Genomic DNA, 27,202 nt, shown 5'->3' on the forward strand with positions numbered 1-27,202 from the left:
TCACCAACGCCACACCACCTGTCACTCTACCATTAGAGCTTAATCCCCAGGGTCTCTAAGGAGACGTTTCTGCTTCTAGAGACCCCTACTGACATCAGATTCTTATGGGATTAGTAACTGGAGGAAAGAGAAAATAAATTCTTTAGCTTGACATGCAAAACACTGCACAGATACCACTGATACCTGTATTCTGCTCTACACTGATTCCCAAAGCATTGTCCCTTTAGACAAACTAAATTTACATATTTCTGCCTGGGGCTCACACAATTTGCCCTGCTAGGAACATCTGCTAATCCATCTTCTCCCAGTCTTACTTTTTTCCATTTAGCACATAAAACATTGTATTGTGAAGTATTACGTCAAGGCTCTTAAAAGGTTTTAACATAGCCTGGCAGTGGTGATGCACGTCTTTAATCTTAGAACTTGGGAAGCAGAGGCTTCCTTGAACTAGCTCTTGTAGACCAGGTTGGTCTCAAACTCACAGAGATCCTGCTTGCCTCTGCCTCCCAAGTGCTGGGATTAAAGGTGTGCGCCAATACTACCCGGCAAGAATTTGTAACTTTTGCCAGGAGATGACGGGCCACACCTTTAATCCCAGCACTCGGGAGGTAGAGGCAGGAGAATCTCTGTGAGTTCGAGGAGAGTCCAGCCTGGTCTACAAAGTAAGTTCCAGGGACAGGTTTCAAACCTACAGAAAAACCCTGTCTTGAAAAACCAAAACAAACCCCCCAAAACAAAAAACTAAACAAAACAGAGACTGAACTGTCCAAGTCAAGAGAGATAAGATGTATCTACATATAAATAATCAGGATAAGTTCTTACTGTTAGAGGTATACCCTGAGCATTCTTTGATCGATTCAGGCAGAAAAACAAAGGCTTCCCTTGAGCTGGGCAGGACTGTTTAAAACTTCAATTGTTTTAGCCAAGTAATTTAAATAGACTATGTCTATTAGTAACTAGCAAGTTGGTGAGTAGCTCTGTACCATCAGTATAAGCTAATTTCCTTTCTACTTTAGTCAAACCAGATGCACTTCATGGGTACAATAGGATGTGAACATAATTCTGTTTGTTGAGGGTTTATTGTGTGCTACGCAGATACTTTACATAATCTCTGTCTTTTTGGTACAAGGTTTATCTGCATAACCCTGGCTGTCCTGTATCTGTAGACCAGGCTGGCCCTAAGAGATTAATTTCCTCTGCCTCCTGTGTGCTGGGATCAAAGGCTTGCACCAACACACCCTGCTACATAATTTAATTGTCACAATCCAAGAAAACTCAAAATGGAGGCAGTGTTTGCTGGATTCCAAAGTTGTGGATATATCTATCTTAATAAACCACACACAGGTATTTACATTGTATTATGTTTAAATGTATTTTTTTTTTTTTTTTTTGGTGCTAGGCATTGTAACTCCGGCTTTGTGCCTGCTTAGTATGCATAATACCACTGAACTATATTCTCAGCTCTGGCGTCAACAACCCAGTCAATGAGAACTTAAACAGGGTTGGAGAAATGGCTCAGATGTTTAGAGCACCAGTTCTGCCTGAGGACGTTGGCTTAATTCTCAGCACCCAGAAGGTGGATTACAACCATTTCAAATTCCGGTTTCAGGGGATCTGAAACTAGGCACATAGATGGTGCATATCCAAATGTATTAAACATTTTTTAAAAAATTATTTGAAACTAATTTTATTAACAAGGCATGGTGGGTTGCTCTTGCTTGTAAACCCAGCAGTTGGTGTTGTAAGAGGCCACTGTGGACAATATGATGAGGCTAGGTTAGTCTGCGCTGGAATGAAACTGTTTTCTACTTCTTCCTTTTCTTGTTTTTTTTAAGACACGGTGGTTTCTTTGTAACTTTGGAGACTGTGTTGGAACTAGCTCTTGTAGACCAGGCTGTCCTAGAACTCAAGAGATCTGCCTCTACCTCCAGGGTACTGGGATTAAGGTCCTGCGCCACCACCGCCCAGCCTTCAACTATTAATCATTATTTGAGTCGGGAGGTGGTGGCGCCTGCCTTTAATCCTAGCACACCGGAGGCAGAGGCATCTTTGAGTTCGAGGCCAGCATGGTCTAAAGAAAGAGTTCCAGGACAGTCAGGGCTACAAAGAGAAACCACATCTCAAAAAAGCCAAAACAACCAAACAGAAAAACTCAACCAACCTCTCACATCCACCCCAACCAAAACAAACAAAAAATATTCTTTGTGCTTAATCCCCTGAGCTTAACATCTTTGCTAAGAGATGGCTCAGGTAACTTCTAAAGGCAAAACCCTATTTGGGTCTCTTATGCCAAGAGGTTAAATCTCCCTTTCCTTATCGCAAAAAAACGGGTCAACCCAACCTCTTGGGCTAGAATACGATTTTATAAACCTCGGACATAGGGTAGACGTTCAAAAAACGTTAGTCGTGTCCTGAAGAAGAGTGTTGGGAACGCAGAGAGCAATGCGCCTTTGACTACACTGAGGTCTCGAGGCCCATCAGCCCGAGGACGTTCTCGGCGGCGTCCCGGCTCAGCAGCTAGCCGTTGGCGTTTTCCCGCGCAAAGGGCAGGGCGGAGCGCCAGTCCCGCAACGTGGTAGCTGGATTCACTCTCCGCCAGGACTACACTTCCCAGCAGGAACCACGTTGATTCCCTTGGCAGGTGGCAGCCACTGGTGCCCGCGCTACCCTACTTGGAGTAGCCAGAGTCTGGAGCTCCATCTACGAAATCGACGGGAAAAGGCGGTCTTATGCAGTGCTTTTTGCCGCGCAGCACGCTGGGAGTTGTAGTTCACTCTGGCAACGACTAGAGGCCAGGCTTGCTTTGAGTGGTTGGACCATGTCACGTGATGACAGAGGCGACCGCATGCGAGTAACTTGCTGTGTCTGAGGTCATCATAGCGCGACAGCACGCTCTAGTAGTGGAGTCCCTGTAGATAGCGGATAAAACGACCCTGAAACTCCAACCACGAGCAATGGCACCTTCTCCAGAGCTTCCACATACCCCCCCCCCGCCCAGATGCCAGAGTAGTACTTTCCAGCAGGGTAGACCAGCTAAAGTTTCTAGTGTTGGCTCCGCCCCTCCAGTGACGTAGAGATCACGTGACGGGCAGGGCCGCCTCTACCGCCGCCGCCGCTTTGTAAGAGGCACATTGGCAGGTAACGAGCGGCGGCGGCGGCGGCGGGTCCCGAGTCCAACGAGAGCAGCAGCGGTAAATTGTCCCCCTGTCCCTTCTGTCGCTCTTTCAGGGTCCTGAAACCTGCAGTCTGTGCTTTCTAGACCTGGGCTAAGGTCTTCAGAAATCCCAACCCTCTTTGGGATGCCTCAGGGTCTACCGGGGTGGACCGGGCCGAGCTTCCCTCGCTGGCTTCTGGTTTCCTTACTGTGTCCAGGCCTGGGTACCCTCCTTCCTCTCCCGCTCAGGTTGCCCTGTGTTTCTGCCCCCCCATCCTAGTTTGCCGGGCCCCACCCAGCCCCAGGGGGCGCCTTCCCCTCCCCCCCTGGTTTTCTGTCCTGGAGGGTGTGGTTTTTCTCTCCCACCTCGGTCCCTGCGTGTAGGCTGGAGCTCCCCCGCCACGCTGTCTCCTTCATCCTGACCACCTTTCACGTCTGGCGCCGGTCCTGGGAACTGGTCTTAAAGCCCAACTTGTGCGCTCTAGTCTTTCCTACTTAACCTGAAGGCATAGTTCAGTTTTACTTATTTTCATTCCCGAAGGCTTTGGTGTCAGTTGGAACTTCTTCCTCGTGCGCTGCCTGTTCTTGTAGTCTGGTTGTGTCACAGTTTATTCTTTTCTTTAACGCAAGCTAAGAGTGTGCTTTGTAAACTGTAAAGCGAGCTGTTAGAAATTCAAATGATGATTTTTTTTTTAGCCTGATTGCATTCCAGCTCAGCTTTCTTTACCGCGGAATCACTGTAATCACTGTACTATACTCGGTTTTCCTACCTTTCCCCCAGAATTTTAAGTCTTCGTTGCCCAGGCATGTCAACTGTCACCACTCAGGACTCCTGTTTTCGAATCATTCCTGCTGTGTCCTGCTTTAACATAGTCCTGTAGTTTACCACCTCTGCACTTTTCTACTTTATTTCCAAGGAGCACATTTGCCTACACTTTGACTTTCTCCAGCAAATGCATACAGTAACAATTTAGCTCTTCCAAGGTCTCCACATGAGGTACACAGAGATCTTCTTTTATTTGAAGGCATGTCATTCTTTGGTCGTTTTTGAGAGAGGGTTGCAGTACCTAAGTACGGCTGACTTCCGTCTCAAGAGCCTCTTGCCTCAGTTTTTCTATGGTGGGAATCTCAGGTTGTATGGATTACAGACAAGCGCTGCTGTGCCCGTTAACAATGACCTTTTTTTTTTTTAGAAAGTTGATAGTGTTTATGTATATCTCTTCTGTTGGTAAAGTTGTTTTTTTTTTTTTTTTTTTTTTTTTTTTTGTCCCACGTTAGTTAGTACGGTACTCCCTCTGAGTTACCTACTCTTTCTTTCTTTTATGAGAAAGGTTTTCTCTATAGCCCTGGCTGTCCTGGAACATGCTCTGTAGGTTAGACTGTCCTCACAGAAAATCACCTACCTTTGCCTCCATAGGGCTGGGATTAAAGGCATGTGCCTCCACTTCCTTGTTCTTTTTTTGTGTTGGTTTTTCAGATAAAGGTAGAAGGAAGTTGAATATCACACCTAAAAGTTCTGTAGTGTAGCTTAATGGGACTGTTTCTTTGGTATGGTGTCTGCCTATTTTAGGAAAGGATAAATTCCAGTCTTTGGAGAAGATGATCCACTGTGTTTTGTCTTGGCTAGGCCTGTTTTCCAGTTGTTGCAAAGATTTGTCTTACCGAGCAAAGGTGTCGCACTTTCCTCTTATGTTGCTGACTTATGTTCTTGCCTGATTTTCCTACTTCTGGCTCTTTCCGTTCTGTAAGCAGTCCCTCCCCTCACCCTCAGGGCCTGACCCGTGTCTTTCCCACACTTCCGATCCCCCCCCCCCACACACACTTTGCTTCTTTGCTGCCTCTGACCTTCAGAAACCAAACATTTCAGGGAAAAGGAGATTGTTTTGTTTGAAATATGGGTGGAAGTTGTAACAAGGCCGAGAATGAGGCCATGAGAAAGGATTGTGGTAATTGCTTCTCCTGCCTGTTTCCTGCTGCTCTGGTTTCCTCTGATCTCTCTTTGCATGTGGATTGGGCTAGCCAGGGTCATCTGCAGCTTCCTTGAGAAGGGATTCTACTCTTTCCTAGTAACTGGTGAAGTGCTTGCTCCTCAGGAGGCTCCCTTAGTTTGAGTGAGTTTTGTTATTTTGGAAGAAATGGTTGAAATACATGGTTACAAGAATGATGAGGTTATTTTAATTAATGTATGTTTTATTTGATCAGGTTTCACTGTGCTGCCTGCCCCAGTCTCTTGAGGGCTGGGATTACAGGCATCTGCCATATCATTCTGGCCTGATTTTTTAGTTTGTTTATTTATGTATTTACCTATTACTTAATTATTTTTGAGACAGTTTCTCTGTAGCTTTGGGGCTTGTCCTGAAACTTGGTCTGCAGACCAGGCTGCCTTCAAACTGACTGAGATGCGCCTATCTCTGCTTCTTAAGTGCTGGGATTAAAGGGTGTGCCATCACTGCCTGGCCTGATTTTGATGCTTACTCCTTAAGGATATAAAATGCATTTAGAAAGTATAAATACTGTCTTGCAATGTAGACATGGTCTAAAGTGATTTTAACTTTTAAACGTTAGCGTTGACTTTACTTTGGTTTGTTTGAGATGGTCTCACTATGTAGCCCTGGTTGACCTGAAATCCAGAGTGCAGTCTTGATGTGTGCATGTTTGTTTGAGACAGTTTCACTCTGTAGCCGGGCTGTTTTCTGGTGTAGGGTATAGCCTCAAACTTGTTGTAGTCCCCTTCTTCAGACTCCCAAGTGCTGGGTGGGATTCCAGGTCTGCGCCTATATGCTCCTCTTCTGATAGAGTGAGTGTTGCCTCCCTTTTGTTCTGTTTGCAAGCTGGGAAGTGGGGATGAGCTTAAAGGAAGTTAGAGTAAGGTCTATGTGGGAAATGTCACCAAAAAGCCCGTGGGAGAGTTTTGCAAGTTTTGACTGAGAAGTCTGTCTTTTCTTTTCTTTTTTCTTTTTTCTAGACAGGGTTTCTCTATAGCTTTGAAGCCTGTCCTGACACTAGCTCTTGTAGACAAGGCTGGCTTTGAACTTACAGAGATCCGACTGCCTCTGCTTCCTGAGTGCTTGGATTAATCACCGTCTGGCCCCGCCTTTCTCTTTTCAAAGCCAACCAATTTTATCAGCTCTGAGTTCCCACAATCAGAATGTGTAAGGTTTATGTTTGGGTTGTTTTTACCTCTTTTCTTTTCTTTTCTTTTTTTTTTTTTTTGGTTTTTTGAGACAGGGTTTCTCTGTGGCTTTGGTGCCTGTCCCAGAACTAGCTCTGTAGACCAGGCTGGTTTCGAACTCACAGATATCCGCCTGCCTCTGCCTCCCAAGTGCTGGGATTAAAGGCGTGCGCCACCACCGCCCGGCCTACCTCTTTTCTTTAAATAATAATTTTTGTTTTCTCTTTCTCCCTTTTTGGGGTGTGTGTGGGAGTGCTGGTGATTGAACCAGGGCTGAAGATGTTGCAACTGTGTACAGCTCAACTCCCTGTACTTTTTAATAAAAGGAAATTCATTGGAAAGTTTGTATTTTTAAATTCAGGGTCTTGTAGACCAGATGGGTAGCCAAGGATGAGCTTGAACTGATTTCCCTGCTTTCACTTCTCCCTCTTCTTACAGGTGTGCTCCACAGGTGTGCTCCACAGGTGTGCTCCTGAAATTCTTTGATGCGGGCATTGAGTACCAGATTTTGTGAATTTTTGGCGGAGGGACATAGTTGCTTGTGAACTGGAGTTTCAGTTGGTACCCAGTTAAGTGTTTGGAATTGAGGTGTGGAACAGGGCTGTGTTGAGGAAGGAAGTGCCTTAGTTAAGGCTAGGCAATATTTTCCTTTTAAAAGTTTTTAGGTGGGGCTGACCGCAGAGGTGGCTCTTCCAGAGGACTCCATTCAGTTCCCAGCACCCACATGGCAGCTCACAATTATATTCTGAAACTCAGTTCCAGGAGATCTGACACCCTCCCACCAGTGCACATAAAGTAAAATAAAAGGGAGGTAAACTTTACAGGAAAAACACAGAGTTGTTAGAGGGCTGGGTGTGGTGATGCTGACTTTAATCCCAGCACTTGGGGGCAGAGGCAGGCTATCTCCACAAGGTCAGGCCAGCCTGGTCTGTGTAAGGAGATCCAGGATAAACAGCAATTTAAAAAAAAGGCTGGAGAGGTAACTTAGGTTAAGAGCACTTTCTGCTCTTCAAGAGGACTGCTGATGAGTGCCCAGCACGCATGATGGCTCATAGCTTTCTGGAACACTCCAGCTCTGGAAGATCTGATGCCCTCTTTTGGCCTTCTTGAGCACCAGGCCTCTAGTGGTATGGACGAAAGTACCAGCAGGTAAAACACCCATACACATTTAAAACAAAACCTAGGTCAGTGAGATGGCTCAGTGGATAAAGACACGCTTTCGAGTGTGGTTCCCCGAGTTTAATCCCTGGAATCCACATGGTAGAATGAGATTAGGCTCCTGCTGTTTTTCTGACCTCCACTTACACGCTGTGGCACTGCACACACAAAAATACAATAATGTTTTTTAAAAAGTTATTAGGACTGTGTGTGGTTCAGTAATGGAGAGCTTCCTGCCCAAGCAACACTGAGGAAAAAAGTGGGCTTAACCTACTCCCCCATTTGGACGTTTAATACTTATTAGAACATACTTTATTTTGGTTGCTGGGAATTGAACTCAGGACCTTCGGAAGAGCAGGCAATGCTCTTAACCACTGAGCCATCTCTCCAGCCCCTGTCATTTTTTTAAAAAGTTTATTTATGAACATTGGTGTTTTGCCTGCATGTGTCTGTGTGAGGGTCTGGGGTCCTTTGGAACTGGAGTTATGATTGTGAGCTGACAAACGGGTGCTGGGAATTGAACCCGGGTCCTCTGGAAGAACAGCCAATGCTTTTCTTAATCTCTGAGCCATCTCTCCAGCCCTACATTATAGTTTCTAGGGCTTAAAAATTAATATTTTTCTTTTAAGGTTTTTTTTGTTTGGTGTTATGTGTACGAATGTTTGTCTGTATGTACATGTGTGTGCCTGGTGCCCATGGAGGTCAGAAGAGTTACTGGATGCAGTGAAACTGGAGTTGGTTATGAGGCCCCATGTGTGCTGGGGATTGAATGCAGGTGCTTTGCCAAAGCAGCAAGTGTCCTTAATGCTGAACAGTCTTTCCAGTCTCAAGAATATTTAAAAAAATTATTTGTAGAGGAGCAAATTTCAGTATTTCTTTATTCATTCATTTTTTTTCTTTTTTGAGTCTGGGTTTTGCTGTATAGCTCTGACTGACATGTAACCTACTAAGTAGCTGAGGTTGGTCTAAGACTCATAGTGATCCTCCTGTCTCAGCCTTCTTAATGCTGGTTGAGCAGAAAGGCTAGTGCCACTGTGCCACCGCACCTGACTTAAATTTGCATTTATAAGGCCTCCTAGCTAGGTGGGTGTGGTACATCCCTTCGATCCCAGCCTGTGATCCCAGCAGGAGAATTGTCATAAATTTGCTGAAGTCTACAGTTTGAGTTCCAAGCCTCCAATGGCTTTGTAGTGAAACCTTGTTTCAAAAAAACAAACAAAAACAGAGCGTACTTATTTTCTTTTTTAATGACTGAACAGTTCCAAAACTTTTTCTTTAGAGTGCACCTGATGGACACAGTCCAGGCATCTAAACACACTGCTTATGCCTGTGAGATTGGAAGATGTATTGGGTGTTAATATGTATGCTTAACTTAAAGGAGCAGCATGTAATGATAATTATAATCTTAGACCACACTTACAATGATGCTGGAGTCAACAGTATTCTCATGTTAGGTTCAGTGGCAATTTGGAGTGTTTTTGTATTGGAGGTAAAGGAAGAAAAGGGGGTGTATGAGGGAAATGGGGAAGAAAGTGGAATTAAAGTAGAGAGGAAGGACTATCGTGCAATTCTGAACCATCAAACTTTTTTTTTTCCCATTTGTCCATCTGTCAGTCTGTGTTGCCCTGTCCCGTGTCCCCCACCCCCAGCTTTTTGAGGCAGAGTTTCTGTTTGTAACCTTGGCTGTACAGGAATACACCAGGCTGACCTCACTCAGAGATTCTCCTGCCTCTGCCTCTCAAGTGCTTGGATTAAAGGTGTATGCCTTTACTGCCCAGCCACTGTTTTTTTTTCTTTGTTTTTTTAAAGATTTATTATTTATTTAAAGTTCTGGAGGCAGAGGCAGGCGAATCTCAGTAACTTCAAGGCCAGCCTGATCTTCAGAGCCAGTTCCACGACAGGCCCCAGAGCTACAGAGAAATCCTGTCTCAAAGTCACACACACAAAAGATTTATTTAATTATATAATATGTAAACAGTGTTCTGCCTGTATGTATGCTTGCAGGCCAGAGGAGGGCACCATGTCTCATTATGGATGGTTGTGAGCCATTATGTAGTTGGCTGGGAATTAAAATCCACCTCTGGAAGAGCAGCCAGTGCTCGTGATCGCTGAGTCATCTCTCCAGCTGCTGATTTGTTTCTTGTTTATTTGTGTGTGTACACGTGTGTGTGCATGTGTGTGCACCTGCCAAAAGAAGGCCTAGGATTCCGTGGAGCTGGAGTCTGATAAGAGTGCTTCTCAGGTCCTCTTAACTGTTGAGCTGTGTTTTCATTTCATTTGTTGTTGAGACAATCTCTGTCTTTCTCGCTGCCCTAGAGCTCGATACGTAGATCAGGCTGGCCTTAAACTCATAAAGGCCTGCTGCCTTTGTCTTCTGAGTGCTGGGATTAAATTTAAGGTCTGTACCATCATGCCTGTTTTTTTTAAATTAACTAATTAATTTATTTATTGTTGGCATAGGATCTTAGTATACCTGGCTGGTGTGGAACTTGCTACATAGACTAGGCTGGCTTCAAACTTTCTGTGGTCCTTCTACCTGTGCTTCCTGAATTCTTGGATTAAATCCATGGGCTTTTTATTTTTTCAGATAGCTGCCAAGGATAGCTACTAACTTGTAGTTCAGGGCAAGAGGTTTAGGTGTGTTACTTGTGTTATTCTGCCTATATCTCCCAAATGTAGGGACACAGACACAGGAGTGCTCCAAATCTTGTGAAAAGTGGATTTCATTTGGATTTAGACCAATGGTTCTCAACCTCTGGGTGTTAACGACCCTTTCACAGGGTTGCATTAAGACCATCATAAAACACAGGTATTTACATTACGATTCAAAACAGGAGCAGAATTACAGTTATGAAGTAGCAGTGAATAATTTTATGGTAGGGGTCACCACAACATTAGGAACTGTATTTTTTTTCTTTTGAGGAACTGTATTAAAGAGCTGTAGCATTAGGAAGGTTAAGAACCTCTGCTCTAGACTTGTTGCCAAAATTTGGTTTCTTGTCAGTGTTATTTATTAACTTGTATTTAATAGAACACAATTCAGTAATATGTGGTATTTCTATTGTTTCCACATTTTAAAAACTTTTATATATGCTTGTTTTTATAATTAGATGCTCTGTGTGTGCACTTGGGCCATGTATAGGCTAACTCACTTTTGCTCTCAGACCAGCTGGAGTTGCGGGCAGTTGTGAGCTGCCTAACAAGAGTGATGGAAACTGCGGCACACACTCCTAAATGCTGAGCTGTCCCCTCTGCCCCAATCTCATTACGTCCCCACAGCTGAACTGGAACTCTCCTTGTAATCGGCTGACCTTGAACTTAGATATCTTGCTTTCTCTTCTGAAGTGCTGCGATAAAAGGCGTGCCCCACCACGCTCATTTCATACAATTTTTTTGGTTTTTCGAGACAGGGTTTCTCTGTGGCTTTTGGAGCCTGTTCTGGAACTAGCTCTTGTAGACCAGGCTGGCCTCGAACACACAGACATCCTCCTGCCTCTGCCTCCCAGTGCTGGGATTAAAGGTGTGCGCCACCACACTTTAAAATTTTTTTTTACCGTGTCCTGATCTCATTTGGAAAGGCAGTAGAGGCATGGGATTCCTTAAGAGTTTGAGTCAGAGTGATCTACTTAGGGAATTCTAGGATAACTGGGACTACACAGACCCTGTCTCTTTTTTTCTTATTTTTTTGTTTTTTGAGACAGTGTTTGTGAAATAGTCCTGGCCATCTTGGAACTCAAAAGTACATAATCTCTAGATATTGCTATAAAGGATTTTTTTTTGCTGAAAGTTCTTCAAGACATGGTTTCTTTGTAGCTCTGGCCACCCTGGAACTCACCCTTGGAGATCAACCAGACTGGCCTCAAACTCACAGAGATCAATCTGCCTCTGGCTCCTGAGTGCTGGGATTAAAGGCGTGCGCCATCACCGCCCAGCACATATCCTGTTTCAAATTAAAAAAAAAAAAGGGATGGAGGTGCTGTAACCCAGTGGTAGTGTTGCCTAGACCTTGGACAAGGAAATGCCCCTTTATTTTATTTGTTAGCTAAATTGTGGTGATAGTTGCAAAAGCTTAGCAAATACACCAAAAGTCTTCTCCTGAGGCAAGGTTTCTGTGTATCCTAGACTGTCCTGGAACTCAGAGATCTGCTTGCCTCTGCCTCCTGAATACTGGGATTAAGGTGAACTTTATGTTTTGACCATACTGCAGTAAAATTATTCAACTTTTTTTGAAATAAATATTTTGAGGTCAGTAAGTTAAATAGAAACTCAAGCAGCATACATTAATTCTATAATTGTTACCAGGTATAACCAAGCATTAGATCCATTATCTTTTCTAGGTTCTCCACAGTTTAGGAAACAGTATTTGATTAGGTTTTCCTAATCTCAAAATTAGTCAATTTCAAGTCTGTCTGACTTCTGAACTAGGTGCTCTTAACCACACTCTACTACTCGTGTTTGTCTGAAATGCTGCTGTCTGGGCGTACGGCCAGGTGCTAGCTGATAAAGAGAGCCAGCAAAGGAAAGGAAATTGAGGGCCTTTGTAGTGTAAAAGGCTGGCTCTCCATACTAGATAAGGAATAGGAATGGGGTACAGAGGTGAGGGTCTTTGAATTGTGTAGGGTTCCACTAAACTTTACATACCTAGTTTTGCCATTTATTCAGTGGGGAGACATTTAAAGTTGGAGCTTGAGTTCTGAGCTTCAATACAATAGGCTACTTTACTTTTTCCATTCTGATTTTAGTAGCTTTTGAAATCAGTATGATGGACTGATCTCTAAGCCCTGTGCCAGTTTATAGTTACCTTATGAAGTGGTCAGGCACATACATCGAGGAGCACTTTGTTTTCTCAAGCTAGCTGTACCCCCAGCCTGCTTCCTTTCTTTAGATGCTGCTGCTCAAACCCGTCACAGCCTTGCTCATGCCCAGCACTAGCTACCCCGCTCCCTAGCCAATTGTTGATGCTAGTAGAGCACACAGTTGGTGGCAAGGGGACATACTTAATATCGGGTTTTCTATTTCAGGAATAAGAATGAAATAGTGGCCGGGCTTGGGAAGCAGAGGCAGGCGGATCTCTGTGAGGTCGAGACCAGCCTAGTCTACAAGAGCTAGTTCCAGGACAGGCTCCAAAACCACAGAGAAACCCTGTCTCGAAAAATAAAAAAAAAAGAAAAGAATGAAATAGTGCTGAGCGTTTGAGGTCAGAAGGAAACAAGGATGGTGTTGCCATGCCTGAAAAGGAGTGAGTGGTAGAGACAGGCATGAGAACAAGAGGGAAGACTGCAAACAGGAGTCATGGCCTGGGGGTAGCCTTTCTTCTGTGGGAGTGAAGAGGTGAAGGAAACCAGATCGAAGGTTAGGCAGGAGAAGGATGGAGATAGTGAGTGTATTCCTTCGGGAAAGAGTGTAAGTCGTCATTGGTTCCAGCATAGAGCATGCAGTTTCCAGTAGTGACTGGAAGGAACTGTTTTTGAGCTTTCATTCTTGAGGTTAATCTGCACCTAGACAACAGTTTAGCAGGTCTTTCTATATCACCATCAGGGAAATAGATAGGGAATACTTTTTTTGAATAGTGTAGTGGGAGATTTCCTTATTTAAGGGTTTTTGTGTTTTATGTCTTAGTAAAAACTGGCATGTGTAGGTGCATAAAGTAGCAGGTGTGTGTTAATTTTTAAATGGATCAAATGACTTGATTGGCACATTCTCTTTTTTGTTTCTTCCCCCCCCCCCCGAGACGTGACAAGGTTTCTCTGTAGCTTTTTTGCCTGTCATGGAACTAGCTCTTGTAGATCCTGCTGGCCTTGAACTCACAGAGATCCACGGACCAGGCTGGTCTCAGAGATCCGCCTACCTCTGCCCCCCAGTGCTGGGATTAAAGGCGTGCGCCCACACCACCCGGCAGATCCTAGTTTTATAGTATTATCTAGAGTATATGTACTTTTATCTTGAAATAGCTCCCCACTAGCTGGACATGGTGGTGCATCCTTTAATCCAAGCACTTGGCAGGCAGAGGCAGGCAGATCTCTGAGTTCGAGGCCAGCCTGGTCTGTAGAGAGTTTCAGGACAGCTAGGATCTTTACACAGAGAAATCCTGTCTTGAAAACAACAACAACCCACAAAAGAACAAAAGAATAGCCCTTTATAGAAGTCAGGATCTCACTGTGTAGCTCTAGTTGGCTTGGAGCTTTTTACATGGACCATTTGTTCTTGAATGTACAGGCTTCTGAGTCTATAGTGCTGGGATTAAAGGCATGTTCCCACACTACTCTCCCCCTCCCATTTTTTAATTTAAAAGACAGGGTTTGTCACTGATCCTGGAATTCTCAGATTCTGTTAGACTGGATGGCAAGCAAGCCCTAGAGATCTTCCTGTGTCCACCTCCATAATGCTAGGATATACAGGCCTTGCTTTTTGTCAATAGGTTCTGTGTATCCTAGACTGTCCTGGAACTCAGAGATCTGCTTGCCTCTGCCTCCTGAATACTGGGATTAAGGTGAACTTTATGTTTTGACCATACTGCAGTAAAATTATTCAACTTTTTTTGGAATAAATATTTTGAGGTCAGTAAGTTAAATAGATAAAAACAAGAAACTCAAGCATATAGGTCCTATAATTACTAACCAGACTATTACCGCATTCACTTGTATCTCTCCTTGAACTCAGAGATTGACCTGCCTCTGTCTTCTGAGTGCTAGGATTAAAGGAATGCACTGCCACCACTGGCTGTTCTGCTTCTTTAATCTTAGCTCTTTTGTCCTGTCCTTCTTCAGAGGTAAGTGCTTGTGCCAGTGGATGCTTGCAGATGGGGAGATGGCTTTTTAATTATCCAAATCAGCAGGAAGTCATTCTGCAACTTGGTGAAAATCAAAGGTGTTTTGACTATTTGAAGGCTTGCTCTGTAATGATAGGGTTAAAAATATCTTCAATGCTTTAAAATTCTTTTAAAGAGTAAAGATGTTTAAGAAATGCATGACGGGAAAGCCATTTGAAGGGTTGCATTGTCCTTGGTTTTGGAATTTTGGTTTTGGAAAGAAGCCATTTTATGCTGTCCAGAAGTTATGCAGACATAAGTGCTGCCTCTGCGAAATGAGCAGAGGATAAGAAAACAAACAAGATGTGATGAGTCTAATGTTAGGAAAGCAAGTTCTTATTTCCTTTATCACTCACTACGTAGTTAGAATAACTGATGAGTCAGAAAAATTAGTGTTTGTTTAGCTTTTTTTTTAGATAGAATTTCTCTGTGTAGCTCTGGCTGTTCTGGAACTCATTCTGTACATCAGGCTGGTCTCAAACTCAGAGATCCACTTGCCTCTATCTCCCATAAACTGGGAGATAAAGGTGCATGCCAACAACACCAAGCTTAAAATTAGTGTTTGTGATACTCAACGGCCAAGGCAGAAAAACGCAGTTTATTTTACTGATATGTCTATAAAATACTGACTGTCTGTCTCTATCTGTCTAATTCTATTTGAGACATGGTCGCCCTGTGTAGTTCTGTCCATTCTGGAACTCACTGTTTAAATCATGCTGGCCTAAACTCAGGGAGGCCCACCTGCCTCTGCCTTGCTAATGCTGGGATTGAAGTCAGCATGTATTACCATGCTTGCTAATACTGCTTTTTGAAAGAATTTATTTTGTAAAAGGGTGGACCAAAAATTTAGTGTGTGCACGTGCCCAGGAATGTGTGCTTGTATGTACTGTGGCACATGTGAAAATCAGAGATCCATGTGTGTCCCAGTGACCAAATTGAGGTGGTCAGGCTTGGTGGCAGTTGCCTTATTGATCCATCCACAGGTGAGCCTGGAGCATACATACAGTCTTCTGCTTCAGTCTCGAGTGCTAGGATTCCTTTGACGTTTGCTTTAGTATCCATAATACTAATCATTCAGCTGAACAGAGTAAGTGAAGTGCTATACTTTTTAGGATTTATTTTAGTTATGAATGTGTCTGTGTGTTGGTGTTTGCAGTGGCCAGAAGAGGTGTCAGATCCCTTAGAGCAGGAGACACAGGTGGTTGTCAGCTGTCTTTATGTGCTGGGAACTAAACCGTGTACTCTGGAAGAGAAGCAGTAAGTGTTTCTAAGCACTGGGCCGTCTCTTCAGCCCAAGATGCTATAATTCTAATGGTACTTTGCTTTTATGTTTTAGTTTGTTTATGGGTAGCCATCATTATGATGCAAAAAAGAGCCTTGGAAAAAAATTCACTGAGCTATTTACTTGTTCTGGGGCAAGTAGCCCTAGTTGGCCTACTGCATGTATCAGGCTGTTCTGAAACTTAAGATTCTTCAGTTTGTCTCGACTTACAGGCAGGAGTGTAGTGGCATTTCATTTGTAAAGCTTGCCTGAAGATCAGAGATGAAAACAGCCCACTGGTCAGCTTTACAGACCAGGCAGTGATAACACATGCCTTTAATCCCAGTAGCCACACTAGTGGCCATAAAAACTGAGGGTACACGCCTTTAATCCCAGCAGTGCACACCTTTATCCCAGCCCTAGAGAGAGTTATAAAATGGCAGGAGAGGGCTCTGAGTCTCATCCTGAGATTCCTGGGGGCAGGATTGCTATTTCAGACTGAGGTAGAGGTAAGAGCCAGTGGGTGGCTTTTTTGTTTTTCTGATCTTCAGGATGTACCCCAATTTAGTGCTGCACTTATGCCTGGTTTATTTTTTTTTTTAAAATAGGGTCTGAAGCTCTGGCTGGCCTGGAACTTGTGTCTCAGACTGACTTTGATATTTTGGCTATCATTCTATCCTATCTTCCGAAAGGAGGATGTGATTTTAGGAACAGGCCAATGTGCCTAGCATAGTATAATATTCTAATGACAGCACCATCTGGATATTTGAGAAGTGCTTGTTTTAGTGAATAAGTTTTTGGTGTGGGTGTATGTGTGCTGTGACTTGAACCCAGATCTCACGGACCTTCATGCATGCTGGAGACATGTTATGTTCTTTAACTTGGTCTTGGGAACTTTGTCAAAGAAACAAAAGGCTCACCACAAGTTTGCGGACAGCCTGATATATATAGGAGGCCAATCAGGGCTACAAAGATCCTGCCTCAGAACAAATAAAGAGCTCAGGCTCCTTTTATTTACATCATAGGTTCTGTGAAATACTGTGTGTAATATGGGCTTTTTGTTTGGAGACAGGTCTGTTAGAGGTAGGGGGTAAAGATTAGTTAGGAATAATGAGTGATTTTTCTTTGGAGGGCAAAGAATCCTCGATCTTGCCAGGTTAGAGAGGGTTTAAAGGTTGGGTAGTAGTAGCACAGTGGTAAAATCGTTGCCTAGCAATATGAAGTCCTGGGTTTGATCCCTAGCACCATGAAAGGTGAGAGCAATAACCTAATAAGAAAGATGAGGTTTAGTGTTGAGAAAGCTGGGTAGCTGGAATGGGACACATGTATGAAGAAGCCACAGGCAATAAAATATTTCTCCTTCTGTAGATAGCCAGAGAGACATGTGACTGCACCAAATAAAATTTGATGTCCTCTAATGTTGAGGAGTCCAGCAACATTCATCTTTTTCACGGGCAGGTTATAAGCCCGGCCCAGCTGATAACATTTGTGGGTGAAGAGAGTTCATCCTTACCCACCAGCTGTGAGAGGCCTGACCCTGCCCTCTGCGGCTGTAGAGAATAAAAGGATCCGCTTGGTCAGCTCCTGGCATGCAGACACTAGCAGTTGAGCTGCATGGAATTAGGCCTCATAAGTGAGTGTTTGACACCCTTGTTGCCTTATTTTATACCAGATTGACAGTGTTGATTTCTTGCTGCCTGTCGAGAATCTTTACTAATTTCCCAGACAGAAAAAGGTTGAGAATGAATTCTGATAGAAAAAACAAGAATGCAGATTGGAAATGAAAGTAATAAAGCAGAATTGGTCACAAGAGGTCGTTAATGTTGGAGATACAAAGTAAGTGGATATTTGAAAGGCCGTGGACAAGATATTTTGGATTAGGAATGAGGTATTCAGGTGATGTCAACAATTGCTGCCTCATAGAAGGAGTTGGGGACTGTTAGGTTTCTATAATTGAATATTTGACTTTGGTATAGTACTTCATAGACTAGGGAGCCAGGTGGGTTTGAATTCTTCATTTTGTTGCTTAATGATCTGTGACTCTGGAAAGTGGGAGTAGTATGTACTTAGGAGTACTGGAAAAGTTTATGATTTAATACCCTAAAATCCTTAAAGGTCAGACTTGATATTGCAAATGTTGGTAATCCAGCTGAGGCTGAAGGCCAGTCATAAGTTTTTGGGGTAGCCTGGGCTACACAATCAGTGTCATGCTTCATAGCAAGTACCAGGCTACCTGAGATCTTAAAATAGTGTCTGGCACATATATGTTTGCTGCTGGTTATCATTGCTTACTGGTTTTATAATTTTGGGAATGAATGTACACCTGGGATTATCTTTACCAAATAAGGAGACTCTGAACTGAGTTAATATCCTCGATAGGCATTCTTTGTGGGTAATGTGTGTAGAGGCAAGAAGTTGATGCTGGGTGTCTCCTCAGTTTTCCGCCGTATTTTCTATGAGTCTTTCCCTGACCCAGTTTGTCACTTCAGCTAATTAGATGACCAGATGCCCTAGAGATTCTTTGTCCACCTCATCGGCCCTAGAATTTCAGGTGTGCACCACCGTGCTTGGCTTTTATGTGAGTCCCAGGGTTTGAGACCAGGTTGGCATGTATGGGACAAGCAAGCATTAGCTGAGGATATCCCTCCCCGCTGTGGGTGTTCTTGGCGGAGTCTTGGTTGTTTTTTGAAAGAGGTCTCCATATATTTCCCTGACTGCCTGGAACTTGTGTCAGTCAGTACTAATTTTAATTCCTTAGTGTTGGAATTAGAGGTGAGTGCCAACAGTGTTAAGTACCCTGGAATTGGAATTATAGGTGGTTGTGCGCTACAGTGTTGAGCATTGACCCAGGGTCTTCTGGAAGAAGAGAAGCAAGTGTCTTAGCAGCTGAGCACAGGCCAGAAGAGAGGTTATCAGACTCCTGGAGCTGGTGTTTGTGAGCTCCTGAATGCTGGGGTTACAGGCATGAGCCTAGGTAGCATTGTGGTTTTAGAAGTGTCTCCCAGTCCTCATATTTTATTTATATATACATATATTCAACCCCACCCACCGACGCAGGGTTTCTCTGTGTAGCCTTGACTGTCCTGTAACTCTTTGTGTAGACAAAGGTTGAGGCTGGCCTTGACCTCATACCCGCCTGCCGGTACCTCTGGAATGCTGGGATTAAAGGCAAGTGTTCACCACTGCCCAGCCTTAATATATTATCTTGATGAGTGCAATTTATGCTGGAACTTGGGATTTATTCACTTATTTGAAATTTTATTTAATGGTGATTGACATCTTCTCTGTTCTTTATGTGTTAGTAAGTGTTCTGTAGTAATTTTTCAGAATGATCAAGTGTGTTTGTCTATGTGTTTTATGTTTATATGTGCTTTTAATTTTTTTTTTATTTTGAGAGCTGGAATGATTGTTCAGTGGTTAAGAGCACTGACTATTCTTCCAAAGGTTTGATTCCCAGCACCCACATGGTAGCTCACAATTGTCTGTAAGTCCTCTTCTGGCCTGGCATGTACAGACATAGTATGCAGACAGATGTACCTGTATACTAAAATAAATAAAAATTTCTTGTTTAAAACTTTATTTTTGTTTTTTTTTTCAAGATGGGTTTCTCTGTGTAACAGCCCTAGCTGTCTGGAAACTCACTTTGTAGGCCCAACTGGCCTGGAACTTAGAGAGATCCACCATGCCCAGCAATAAATTTTTTTTTAATTATTTTTTTTTTTTGGTTTTTCGAGACAAGGTTTATCTGTAGCTTTGGAGCCTATCTTGAAACTAGCTCTTGTAGACCAGGCTGGCCTCAAACTCACAGAGATCCGCCTGCCTCTGCCTCCCGAGTGCTAGGATTAAAGGCGTGCGCCACCACCGCCCAGCCAATAAATTATTTTTAAATGAGTGCAAATGCACATGTGCTTGTTGTCCAGAGATACTGAATTCCTCGGAGTTAAAGTAGTTATATGCAGGTCAGCTGCCAGATGTAGGTGCAGAGATTGAACTCAGGTCCTCTGGAAGAGGAATATATGATCTTAACTTCCACACAATCTTTACAATTTGTGTTTACTTTTAAAGATTATATATTTTATGTGTTTGTATGTGTGCCTGAGTGGATATATGCACCATATGTATGCACGTTCCCAGGGAGGCCAGAAGAGGGTGTCAGGTGCCCTGGAACTACACTTAATTGTGGATGTAACTGATGTGTTCTCTGCAGAAGCAGCAAGTACAATTAACTAACTGCGGAGCCGTCTTTCTGGCCTTATCTGGCTGGCCTACAGTTCCTTCTGTATACCTGATTTTGTCTCTGCCTCTTAGTGCTGGAATTAGAGCTATACCCTACTGTATATAGCTTTAAGTTAAGAGTTTACAGTTAAAACTGATAGCAGTTTTAAGTTAGTTTTACCTTAAAGTTAGTGTCTTCTTGATGAATTCGTGTTTGTGTAAACTTTAGAGAAGTAGGTGGCTGTTCATTCTAAACTGAGAAATCCTATCTCCGTTCTCCCTCCTCTTTACCTCAGCAACAGGAATCGAATCCAGGGCTTCGTGAATGCTAGGCAAGCAATTTATCTCTGAGCTGGACGCTCCTCTGTTGGGATCTTTTGGGAACAGTTGTTTGTCTGAAGTACCTTGCTTGCAAAGGGAAAAGGTATAGGTTTAAACTTTTTCTAGAACCAGTGAAATGGCTCAGTAGGTAAAAACACTTGTCTCCAAACCTGATGACTTGAGTTTGACTGCTAGAGCTTGTGGCGATGTAGAGACCTCACTCCCTAAAGTTGACCTGACTTTCACACCTGTGCACTTCCCTTATAGCACAGGTGTAGACTGTTTCTGTACCTTAGATTAACGGGGGAAATTTCTGTTTTAAATTTCTGTTTTTTGTTTAAGTTAAAAATGTATCACCAGTTCTAAGTTAAAATCTATCACTGTATCATATCTTTAGTTACTTTGAATAAGATGAGGTAAAAGAGGTAGAAATGTCATTTGTTTTTTGTTTTTTCATTTGGGTTTTGAAATTGCACTGGATAGAATCTGAGTAGCCTCATGCTTTCTGTAGCTCAAGAACCCGAGATATGGAAGAGTTTCTGACAGATTATTTTTAGAAGTCTCTTGCTCTTGTCTGTTTCTATTCTAAGAATTCTCTTGGAACCTGTTCCAGAGTAGTAGAGCTGATGGCAAACAGTATAAATGCAATTCCTATGTCTGGCAACTAACTGGGTGTGTGTTGCAGACAAAGATCTATTTACTACACAAGGTTCTGTTCCCCATGTTCTTAATCTGGTCTCCATGCTCTCCATCTTCAGTTTAGAGGTAGTAAACAATTTTAAGAGTTTTTGGTGATTGCTTTGGTAAGGTTCTCCCTCCCTCTCTCCCTCCCTCCCTCCCTCCCTCCCGTATTGTTTGTGTGTGCCGCGGGGGGGGGGGGGGGGTGAGAGGTGTCAGTGTGTGCACGTACACATTGTCTAGGAGTTTGTTCTCGCCTTCACCTTTGGTGAGGCAGAGTCTCTTGTTGTGTCATGCTGTGTATTCCAGGCTGACTGGTAGTAGTTCTGTCTTTTTCATCTCCCATCTCAGCATGAGTGCTGGAATTATAGATGCGTGCTACTTCATCCAGCTTTTAGCTGGGTTGGAGGGCTTCTGTGGCGAGTGCTTTTACTGTGCCATTTCACCCTCCCTCAGTTATTTTACTAAATTTTATAAATTTGTAGCCATGTGTATGTTTGTTTCTTTTCCTGTAGGATTAGGAATAGCATGCAGGACATGTCACATGCTAGACAAGTCTTCTGCCTCTGAGCTATGTAATATACCAATAATCCCACCACTTGGAAGATTGGGAGAGGAGGATTGTTTGTGTTCCAGGTCAGTCTGGGCTATAGTATTGCAAGTGCCTATCTCAAACAATAAAAAACCTTTTGTAAATCAAAACTTACGCAGTTTAGTGTAAGGGTTTGTGCTCCATTCCTGTAGTTTTCTCATTGGATGCCTTCTTGTAAGGAGAGGCTCTATTACACTGAGGAAGAAGTAGCTGAAAGAGTGGACGTCAGTTCATTGAGCAGAACTATTGGTAATCAGTAAACAAGTAAACTAGGAGTTGAATGTAGCTTGGGGAGTCTGTGGTTGGTTATACCTAAAGCAAAGCAGTGGGTTCGAGGTCAGTCTGGGCAGCATAATGGAACCCCGCATCCAAGAGAAGAGAACAGAGGAACAAGTGGACAAGGTAGACTCTGAAAACTGCTAGGGAAATAATCCTGGCCACTTCATTCCTCTTTTAGATATTTTCAAAAAAATAAAAAATAAACTTGGGTAGAAACTTAGCTTTTCATTGTGATATGACCTATTTGTATTATTTCCCTTGTGCTTAGTGGTGGTTATGCCATAAACTAAAATTATCCAGAATCTTGCATTTAATTGAGGCTAGGTGTCATGTAGCCCAGGCTTCCCTAAAATTCTATGTAGCTGAGGATAACCTGTAACTTCTGATCCTTCTCCCTGTACTTGAGTGCCAGTATTATAGGCATGGGCTACTATACTTGCCTTTAGATGGTTCTACGGATGGGTTTAATTAAGGCTGCTTCCAGTAGAGCTTATGTTAAATGTGTACCTGGAGCTCTGGCTTGTTGTGAGTGCTGGGATGCAAAATTAAGTCCTCATGATTGCACAGCAAATGTTCTAACTGCTAAGCCATATCTTTATGCCCCTGGAACTCAGTCATCTTGTCAAAGTGTTTCAAGTATTGGCGTTACAAACATGTGCCATCTTTTCCTATTAATATGAAAATGTGTTTACAATTTTTTGGTTTGTTTTGCTGTGTGTGTGTGTCTGTATATGTATATTTGTGGGCATTGAGTGTCAGGATGCACAAATAGAGGTCTGATGACGGTTTGTGAGCGTTGATCCTTTCCTACTGTGTTAGTCCCAGAAAGTGAACTAAAGTTGTCAGGCTTGGTGGCAAGTGCCTTTCCCCACTGAGCCATCTTGTCCCAACCATAACATTTTTGATTGCATTAGCAAAATTAACTTAATATTCACAAGTAGCTGATGTTGTAGCTATGTTTAGAGTATACATTTAGTATTTATGAAGTTCTGTCTCCCACCCACCAAAAATTATACAATCATAATTTAGAATGTTTCTGGACTGGTGTTTCTTTTTTTTTTAAGATTTTTTTTTAAAATGTACATGTGTGCTCGTGTGCTCTATCTGCTTGTACACCTTATGTCAGAAGAGGGCATCAGACCCCACTGTAGATGGTTGTGAACCACCATGTGGGTGCTGGGAATTGAACTCAGTAGCCAGTGCTCTTAACCACTGAGCCATCTTTCCAGCCCCTTCTCTCTCTCTCTCTCTCTCTCCCTCTCTCTCTCTCTCTCTCTCACACACACACACACACACACACACACACACCAGGCTGGCCTCAACTCAATTCTGCCTGCCTCAGCCTCCCAAGTGCTGAATTAAAAGACGTGTGCTACCATACTTAACTCTTGTTAAATATGTAAAACATATTTAAGTTTTATTATTGTCTTTTCCCTCCTGAATTAGATGTTTGGTTTTTACCACCATGATTTGGATGTTTTGTTTACAGTGCTTTCTTTCTTGCAGATTTTGTATTTTGTACATACATTATTTTGTATATTCTGTATATGATGACTTCCGTGAACAATGATCGTTGCCGAGGTGCTCGGGAAAAAACACAGATGCCAACGACACAGGCAGCACAACAACAGAAACAAGTAATACATGTAAGTCTTGTGGAGTTTCTGTCTTAGTTATAAGTAAAGACACTTGAGGGAGAAGGAATGCTTTAAAAGTCCCCTTTCTAGGAAACTCAGGATTTCACATTGTGTTTACAAAGTGAGTAATAAGTGTAGGAAAGAGGGGATAATGCTAAGATTGAGTGTTGTTCCCAGAGAACCATTTGTTTAATCCTGAATTCCAGTTGTTATCATCTCTGCTACAGCAGTTTCCTTCCTTCCTCTTTCTTTGTTTCATGGTCCATTTTGTGGCACTAGGAATTGAACCCAGAGCCCCTTGTGTTGTAGACCAGCATGCTCCTACTGAACGGCACTCCCAGCTCCTCTGTTATTCTTTTAAATGAAGTGAGACACTGAGCACAGTGTCTATTATACTACATTGATCCAGTTGACAAGCTTTTTAACAAAACAGTATCTTTTTCTCCCTTCATGTTTTATTATCTACTCTTTTTACATTTATTAGCTATGTGTGTGAACGCTTATGCATGCACACATCCACACAGTATCATTGTGGTTTGAGGTCAAAGGACAACTTGAGAGAGCTAGTCCTCTCCGTCCACCATGTGAGTTCAGGGATGGAACTCAGGTGTCAGGGTTGCTTGTGAGGGCCCTTACCTTCCTTCCTTACTGCTACTAAACTGTCTTGCTGACCATTAGTAATCAATCTTAATCTAGTCCATTCTAATATCAGATCCATGGCTTGATGCATTTTTATTGTTTAGTTTTGTTTCTTTTTGTTTGCTTGTTTTGTTTTGAGATTGAGGTTAGCCAGTCAGGCTTTGAATTCACTATTTCTCTGCTTCAACTCCCAGGGTTCTGTCTGGGTTTTCAGACTTGGGACTACTATGGCTGACTTTGATGCTTTATTTTTGGTATTGGGGTTAGAACACAGGGTTTTATGCATGAGGAAAGTATTTTACCAATGAGTGATTTCCTTTACTCTTTTCAGGGGCTCTGTATAATTTCATTCTTTAGTGTTTGGTACAGAGTATATTTTTTTCATAATTTTTGTGTTAAATTGAATCTAAAGTTTGTATAAATATCTGCTATTTTATATCTTACCTCTAAGTTCTTTTACTCTGATAAGTATTCTTCACAAATTGATCAAGAAAGACTGCCATGCTGAACGTGGTAGCACAGTCCTTTAATCTCAGTACCTAAGGCAGAGGCAGGCAGATCTCCGAGTTTGAAGCCAGCCTGTTTATAGATGTGTACCATCATGTCTTTTTTTTTTTACATTTTGTTTTTTTACATGTATGGGTATTTTGCCTGCATAAATGTCTATGCCATATACACAGATAGTTTTGAGCCACCATATGTGTTTTGGAAATCAAACCTGGATCTTTTGGAGGAACAGTGTTCTTAACCACCAAGCCATCTCTCCAACCTGATTTGCTGTCTTTTTTTCTCCAAATATTTATTTTTTCATGTATATCATGCTCTATCTGTTTGTACACCTGCATGCCAGAAGAGGGCATTAGATCTTTTGGATGGTTGTGAGCCACCATGTGGTTGCTGGGAATTGAACTCTTAACTTTGGAAGAGCAGCCAGTGTTCTTAAACGCTGAGCCATCTTTCCAGCCCTCCTGTTGTTTTGGTCCTACAAGATTGCTCACTGGTTGAAGGACTTTCCCCACAGGCCTGGCAACCTGAGTTTGATATTTGGAAGGATGGAATTGATTCCACAGAGGTTTTCTCTCATCTCCACATGTGCATATACATACACTTTTATAACAAAGGAAGAAAAATAGTAGGTATTTTAGAATGGTGAGATTGCTCATTTGGTAAAAGCTCCTACCATGCAAGCCTTGAGCCCTGAATTTGAGCCCAGAAATACACGTTGGAAGTAAGAGAATCGGCTTCCAAAAGCCTTTCCACTTCTACATGCATGCCACGGTATGCACAAGCTTGCACTCATACATACATTCATAATAATAATAACAGAAAAAAATGGGGAACCTTTAAAAAAGGAATCTTATGATGTTGCCATCTTGTCATAGCCTCACATGCAGCAGAGATAATGGAGTTTCTTTTTTGTTTAGTTTTGAGACAGAGCCTATTGTGCATCTCTGACTGTCCTAAAACTCGCTCTATAGACCAGGTTGGCCTCAAACGCACAAAAATCTACCTGCCTCTGCATGCCTCTTGCGCTGGGATTAAAGCCATATACCATTTGCTCTGACTAGTAACTAGTTTCTGATTTTGCTGTTTATAAAACTATTTTAAGTATTTTTTTAAAAAAATACTGCCAGGGGAAGTTTTATGTTAGACTGACGTTATTGCTTGCTCCGTGGTAAAACATTTGACTAACATACATGAGTGCCCGTCTCAATCCTAGCACAATATACACATATGAATACACACTTGGATGTAACCTAATCATGGTAAAGTATTTGCCTAGCCTGTATGAATCCCTGGGTTCAGTCTTCACCACCATGAAAACTGGGCATGGTGGAATAAGCCTGTAATTCTAGCACTCAGGAAGTGGAGGCAGGGGATCAGAAGTTCAGTGTTATCTTTGGCTATAGTGTGTTTGAAGTCAGCCTGGGCTACATGTTTTGTTTGCTCTAATATAAAATGATTTCCTGACAGTTACCTTCCTTAAAGTGACAATGAGGAACATTTGTTAGGATACTAATTGCCCACTGAATATCTAGTGGTAGGGATTTTCTCTCCAGGGTTAGTGATGAAAGAGCTGCTTTGGATTTCTGTAAGCCCGAGTTTTGGGTCATGAGTCCACATCTTTATTAATTAAGCAAGACACAATCTGGAGTGCTTTTTTGTTCCTGGCAATAGTCGTCTATCCTTTTTAGTTAAGTATTATTTAGGCATCCGTTCTCTTCAGTTGATGTCTCTTTTTGTCTTCTTCCCGTACCAGCTCCATTATGCTTAGCACAAGCTTTTCCTCTCAGCTGTCCTTCAGTCCTATTTAGCTGGAGTTTTAAGTCTGCCATTAGTAGGATAGGCTTTTTTTTCAGTTTCTTTACTTTGACATGTGAGAGATTGTGGAAATATTATATCTATATTGTCTTCTAGCTCGAGTTTATATACTTTTTTATGATTAGAATTAGTTACATATTTTTGGTATAAGTAAATGTGATCTATTTTTTTCCCTTTTCAGTGCTAGGCACCAAACTCAGAATCTTGCATATATTAGGCAAATGTTCTGCCACTGAAGTATAGTTTCGACTGGATGTGATTTGTATTCAATGATATAATAGGGTTAAGTTTGTATTTTAACAGTGATTAGTTTTACAAATTGACTAAAGTAGCTAATATTCCTCTAGTATCTTAGGAAGGCCAATTGGTGTTTTAAAATGCAAAATAGTGTATTAATCTTGCAGAATGATGGGAAGGAATTGGAAATTATATACAGTTATCAAGAAGTGGTAATTTTTATAGTATATTCCACATAAACTATAAGATTATTATTTGAAACTTGAGGTAGACATGACAGTCCATTCCTCTAATCCCACCTGTAGACAGGCTTCTAAGTCAGTAGATTACAAGTTAGAAGTCAGGGTTGGTGGAAAGGATCTGCTGATAAAAGGTCATTGCTACCAAGACTGACAACCTGAGTTTGATCCTGGGTCTCACATGACTGAAACAGGGATCCACGCCTGCAGATTATTCTCTGTCTTATACTTGGGTGCTGTGTGTGTGCATGCATATCCACATACAGACAAAAAAATAAATTAATTACATAGCAAGATAGCAGGCTTTGTGGTATGTACCTTTAATCTCAGCACACAAGAGTCAGAGGCAGGCAGATCTCTGCAAGTTAGAGGTCAGTCTGGTTTACATATACATAGCAAGTTTTGGAACTTACAGGGCTACATAGAGAGATCCTATTTCAAAGTACAAAACAAAATAATAAGTAGAAAATAAAATTATGTTTATTTTATA

The 27,202-nt window shown here is 42.3% G+C and overlaps 1 protein-coding gene across 5 annotated transcripts in view; it reads left to right on the forward strand.

Moving 5' to 3' along the window:
* Positions 1-3,093: 3,093 nt before the first annotated feature.
* Positions 3,094-27,202, forward strand: part of Ubap2 (ubiquitin associated protein 2) — a 70,474-nt gene continuing 46,365 nt past the window's right edge. For 2 of the 5 annotated variants that reach the window (XM_075967490.1, XM_075967487.1), the window contains exons 1-2: positions 21,283-21,403; positions 23,145-23,284. Coding sequence is in view for 2 of the 5 variants with exons in the window: in XM_075967487.1 (XP_075823602.1) it covers positions 23,186-23,284 (99 nt within the window). In the remaining 3 variants the exon portion in view is untranslated. Of the gene's footprint in view, positions 3,192-21,282; positions 21,404-23,144; positions 23,285-27,202 lie in introns of those variants that run through there. The other 3 variants (XM_075967486.1, XM_075967488.1, XM_075967491.1) reach the window with 3 other exon arrangements.

Source organism: Microtus pennsylvanicus, chromosome 3, assembly GCF_037038515.1.
Source record: "Microtus pennsylvanicus isolate mMicPen1 chromosome 3, mMicPen1.hap1, whole genome shotgun sequence".
Lineage (NCBI taxonomy): Eukaryota > Metazoa > Chordata > Mammalia > Rodentia > Cricetidae > Microtus > Microtus pennsylvanicus.